This window comes from Pleurodeles waltl, chromosome 8 (genome assembly GCF_031143425.1).
Source record: "Pleurodeles waltl isolate 20211129_DDA chromosome 8, aPleWal1.hap1.20221129, whole genome shotgun sequence".
In the NCBI taxonomy this organism is placed as follows: Eukaryota; Metazoa; Chordata; class Amphibia; order Caudata; family Salamandridae; genus Pleurodeles; species Pleurodeles waltl.
In genome coordinates, this window is record NC_090447.1 from 845,281,877 (window position 1) to 845,287,771 (window position 5,895).

The 5,895-nt window shown below is 49.6% G+C and overlaps 1 protein-coding gene across 1 annotated transcript; it reads left to right on the plus strand.

The window, feature by feature from the left end:
* The first annotated feature begins 528 nt into the window (after window positions 1-528).
* SOX1 (SRY-box transcription factor 1) lies at window positions 529-3,637 on the plus strand. The gene has a single exon (XM_069205133.1). It carries the CDS (start codon window positions 1,177-1,179, stop codon window positions 2,278-2,280), a length of 1,104 nt encoding a protein of 367 aa, XP_069061234.1. The 5' UTR covers window positions 529-1,176; the 3' UTR covers window positions 2,281-3,637.
* The last annotated feature ends 2,258 nt before the right edge of the window (window positions 3,638-5,895 follow it).

The following is a 5,895-nucleotide window of genomic DNA, read 5'->3' on the forward strand; positions in this document are numbered from 1 at the left end:
ACCTATATGTAATATATTAAAGACGCCATCACTCGCGACGCAACTCTTAGAAAGGGCACACGTACCATATGAAGTGAGTTAAAAATCAATGTATCATAACATACATCCCCCTCGTCTACGAACACTGCACACCGCAGCCACCAAATACCGTGCACGCTTAACGTATACCACGCACCAAAATGCATACCCAGAAACCACCTAACCATGCATGTAACATGCATACACTGAAAGGCTCAAGTGGGATTAACAGATACACATAACAAAGTTCGCACGGGCTCTTTCACACATTTTCACCCACACAGCACATTGGAGCTACATTCACTACAGAGGTCACCTAGCACAGCTACACAGACCGCACCAAACACACCCAGCACGCGCACACACTCTTTATACACTTCCAACATCACCCTTTTCTGCAGCCACGACGTCCCCACGTCACCCTGCATGCAAATCAGCCACCCCACCACCACGCTCCCATTGGACGAGCCCTGCTCTTTTAATGGCAGCGTGCGCGCTCTGCGTATGGCTGCGCTACCTCACTCCCTCTCTCTCTTCGCTCCTTCCCATCTCCTCACTCACCTCGGGCGAGGAGGGAAATCAGAGAACAATTTAGTCCAGGGCGCTCCTCCTCATCAACTTGGGTGCATCCGCTCCGGGCCCTGGGGTCTCCTTCCATGCTCGGGACTTTGTGAAACTCGCCTCTGCCTGCCTCCTCCTCGTGTTACCCTCGCCTCCTTCTCACTCCCACCCGGCTCTCCCGGCGGGAGCTTTCTCCTGACCCTTTGAGCCGGAGGCGAACGCTGTCCCTTCAGCACCAAGAAGAGAAGAAACAGGGTAAAGAGAAGAAGAAAAAAAGAGGGAGGAAGAGTGGGGAGCTGAGAGAACAAAAGTCACTAAGGAGAAAGTAAGCCCTCCCTAGAGGCAGAGCGTGTGCGGGGCACTTGTTGGGCGAGAGCTGCAGCAGCAGCACCTGTTGGATCCAGGGCGTCCAACTTTCAGCGCGTCCGAGCGCGCAGCAGCGGCCGCCTGAAGAGACAAGTTTGGAGGCTGCTTTGGAGCTGAGTTGGGGATTTGTGGTTGCCGCAGCTCCCCTGCGCTTAGAGACGCCCCAGCCCTGTTGATCCCTCGGACTTATTCTCTGCTTTCACTTGGTGAGAGGGGACAAGGGGCGCGCCAATGTACAGCATGATGATGGAGACGGACTTACACTCCCCAGGGGCGCAGCCCCCGGCCAACACCGGCCAGAGCGGCGGCGGTAGCGGCGGGGGTACGGGGGGCGCCAAAGCCAACCAGGACAGGGTGAAACGACCCATGAACGCTTTCATGGTCTGGTCGAGGGGCCAGCGGCGCAAGATGGCCCAGGAGAACCCCAAGATGCACAACTCGGAGATCAGCAAGCGCCTGGGCGCAGAGTGGAAGGTCATGTCAGAAGGCGAGAAGCGGCCCTTCATCGACGAGGCCAAGCGCCTACGGGCGCTGCACATGAAAGAGCACCCGGACTACAAGTACCGGCCCCGGCGCAAGACCAAGACCCTGCTGAAGAAGGACAAGTACTCACTGGCCGGGGGGCTGCTCTCCGCCGGCGGTGGCCCCGGAGGCATGGGCGTGGGCCTGAGCCCCGGTGGCGTGGGCCAGCGCCTTGAGAGCCCTGGTGGCGGGAGCGGCGGAGGCGGGGGCTACGCGCACATGAACGGCTGGGCCAACGGGGGCTACCCCGGCTCGGTGGCGGCGGCGGCGGCCGCGGCGATGATGCAGGAGGCTCAGCTCGCCTACAGCCAGCAGCAACAGCAGCACCACCACCCTCACCACCCGCACCACGCGCACCACCACCCGCACCAGCCGCAGCCCATGCACCGCTACGACATGGGCGCGCTGCAGTACAGCCCCCTGGGCTCGCAGGGCTACATGAGCGCCTCGCCCTCGGGGTACGCCCTCTCCTACAGTGGGGGCCAGGCCGGGGGGCAGCCGCCGCAGGGTGGCTCGGCCACCTCCGCCTCTTCGGCTTCGGGCGCCCTGGGGGCCCTGGGCTCCCTGGTGAAGTCGGAGCCCAGTGTCAGCCCTCCCGTCAGCGGCACCGCGGTGCACCCCTCCGCCCGGGCGCCGTGCCCCGGGGACCTGCGGGAGATGATCAGCATGTACCTGCCGGCGGGGGAGGCGGCTGAAGCAGCAGCGGCCGGGGGGAGGCTCCTGCACGGCCTGAGCCAGCCGCAGCAACAGGCGCACTACCACCACCACCACCAGAGCGCGGTGAACGGCACGGTGCCCCTCACGCACATCTGACCCCAGCTGCCACCTGTCCACAGAGGACATACTGAGCAGCGGACGCCCCGGTCCCCCGGCTGGGACCCCATACAACGCCCAGACTGAGCTCCCCCTCAGCTGCCCCTGTCCAAGAGAGTATCTCTTAGCATGCTGGATTTCACGAACACCCTGCACAGCCCAGATAACTTAATCTGACGGGATAATTTCACCTTGTAAAGGAAAATCCCTTTTACTTAGGAAGGCCTCGTCACTTCCTAGGGACGTTGGAGAACCCCAAGAATGAAAGAACACTGTAAAAAGGAGGTGACTGCTATATATTTCCAAAACGCACACTTTCATATTTAAACATTAGGCATAACATTACCCCAATTTCCATTGCCTGCCCTTCCTACACACCCAGCTTCCTAACCAGCCTCCTCAAAAAGCCTTCATTATAGTATTTGTGTTAGTCCCGTTTCCAAGCCTGGGCTGGCCGTTTTTGGGGTGTAAAAACCAGAAAAGTTCTAGACTGTGCATGAAAGTTCAGAACATGCGGTTATCCCGGCAAGGACTCCCAACTAACAAGGGGACATTGACTGCACCCACATCAGGCAAACACAGGAAAGACCCTGAGAAGACGAGAATTAAACTTTTCAAAGCCAATCACAATGTTGTACCTCTGTTGGGCGTGGGACGCCCCACACCGTGCGCCTTCCCCCCTTTGTACAGAATGTTTTGCTGTTCATGTTAAAAAAATATAACAGAAATTTTGAGAAGGGGGAAGCACACCGCTGTTCCACTCGCCTCTTTTTTTAGAAGCTACTCTAAACTAGTTGCGAAGCTAGTTTGAATTTTAGACTGAACTTTGGTGTTTTCTTGAGATTTTTTTGTACAGTATTTATCATTCACGGAGAACAAACGTTTTATTTGCTGAAAGGAAAAAAAAACATATTAAATATACAATAACTTGACAAGGCCAAGTTTCCTAGCTAACGTGCGCATATTATTATGACATCGCTATTGGCATTTCTTTGACCAACCCAGACAGTGAGGGAGCTTTTCTTGTTCAATACAAATCTAACCCCGCAAATACAAACCACAGAAGTTGTGTTAACGTCAGCGCTTTCGTTTATTTATAAACTTTTGTTTTCCCCAGAGATCAACCACATGCCGTTTCTTGTACAGAAAATCACATCTGTAACTACATTTTTCTTTTTTCTTTTCGTTTTGTATTATTTCATGTAAATGCACTGTGAAATATTTTTTATTCTTATTATTTTAGGCGTTACGAGTGAGATTTTTTTGTGTATAGTTTTGCGGGGGAGGAATCGTCCTGCTTAAAAATAATCGTATGGATGCCTTGGATTTTGAGTTAAATAAATTTCAAAGTGAGAAATATTACACGTTCTCTTATCTGATTAATATGAGAGCTGACATAGTGTTTTGTATTTTCTTTTTGTATTAAAAATGTATATCGTGTTCGCATCCCCATGAGGGGCGCTTAAGCGCTACGGCTATGCAGCAACAGATAGATATGATTTGTGAAGATAGATAGAGCGATAGATAGATAGATAGATAGATAGATAGATAGATAAATAATTTGGTTTATCTTCCACGTGGCAATATTGAAAGAGGTAATGTGGTCACTGTCATACTAACTTTGGGTTTTTATCGAAAAAGCGACCCAGGCAAGAGGGGAAATTTTCGGTGCCATCTGATATACCAAGAAGGCTGAATAGTGTAAAAGGAAAGCTCGATAGAAACGTAAGCGAAACTTTGAGATACGTGCTCTTATTCAAACCCCTCAATGCATATAGATTTTCAGCGCTTGCAGTCTGTATTTCAGACTTTAGTCGCCGTGTTGCAGCACAGTATGTGAAATTGACGGTGTGAGCAGAGACATCAAAACAATCTGGTTAGCTTCGCGGCAGCGTAATAAAAAATACTACTTAGATTCTTGGCTGGTATAAAGAGGGTTGTGTTTTTATTTACACCCACATATCATCTTGTCCCTTGGCTTTACTTTATGTATGTGTTTATGTATATTATGGCAAGCCGATGAAGTAAGAATCCACACGAATGTATTTGACACTTGCCGTTTTAACTCACTAACGTTTTTGCTGAGTGTGGGTGTTTGTGTGTGGGGGGGGAGGGAGGGTGTTAATTCGCGCTTTTAGGTCATTTGTATAAATGCCCCAGAGGGAACCCTGCTTATGTTTAAAAAACAAAAAAGATCACCTTTAGAGGTAGCGTATAGGCTACGGTTTGTGAATTTTACTCGCAACTCTCGATGTTAGAGCGACACCTCTTTTTCAGCAGATATTATTTCCAGCGAATTGCACGTAAATCAGATGCACGTGAATTAGCTGAACAACTCGTTTTCCCTCCAAGTCCACCGGGATGATGCTGTTTTAATTTTTCTTCATAAGGCTACTCATAGGGCTCTGCGGCAAACTCTGTTAGTTGGCAAATCGCACATACCTATCCTTGTCCTAGGGGGGAACCGCCCTGTTGACACAGCCCCTTCCTTCTACACAGGCCACTGGATGTCACGCGCAGTTATTTTAAAGCACAAGTCCCGAGGCACCCTGTGTGGCACTTGCTGTCCTTTTTTTTTAATATATGTGTAGACAGAACAAACATATTAGCTGTTGGGTGCAGTAATAACTTTCTACATATGTGTAAATATTTAAACTATTTCCAAGACATGCAGATGCGCCGAAGACATCGCTTACAACCACATCTGATTTTGTGACTGAAATGTCATGGCGCTGTACAGAGGCTTTTCGTGCATGCTGTCACCCTTAACAATTCAATAAAGGGCTGAAAAGGAGTTAGCGTAGAAAACAAATTCAAGCAAATATTCGAACTGTCTAGAAGGAATATCTCTTCCCGCTTTTTCTAAATGTACATCCAAACTGACAAATTGCAAAGCTTTTTTTTTCTTAAGTCTGTTAAGGCACATGGGAGGTGGACACCTGACTCACTATGTTTAAGTAAATTTAATATATATGTACAGTGAAACACCCTTTGCACTAGTACAGAGATACTTCTAGAATCAACTGGATCCCTCACGAATTTTCTCCAATTTTTCTTCCAACAAGTTGCCGAAAACCCGATATGGAAATTGTACCCGGTGGGTACAATGTGTAACTGGTCATGACGACCTCTATTGGTAAAAGCACAAGGTAGAAACCAGTTGTAACTTTTCAGCTACAACCTTAAAACAAATCTTCCCATATGTTACAAAAACAAACACAAACACTTCAAGCGAACTGTCCTTATTAGAAAAAAATAGTCAACAGGAATTTTGCAAGGGCACATTGTGAGAAGGACTGGGCCGACCAACAGAATCAGAGGCACCTTTCGTGGTTTGTGGAGTGTTCATTTCCTTGCCATTGGGATATTTTATGGTTGTTTGCCTATGCCGCTGTGTCTAATAGGTATAGCGGCGATATTGACTCGTCGGTGCTTCTAAGGTTTATGTATGATTCAGAAGCTGCGCTTTAATCGGTCAGGTGCCCAGGACCGTGTAAGTGGCGTGGGGGAGGGAGACGTGGATTCTAGCATATCTCGAACCCCAGCCAAAAATGAAGGTACCGTATACAATGAAATGACTGCCTGAATACATTACTATAGCGCCTCCTGCGTTGC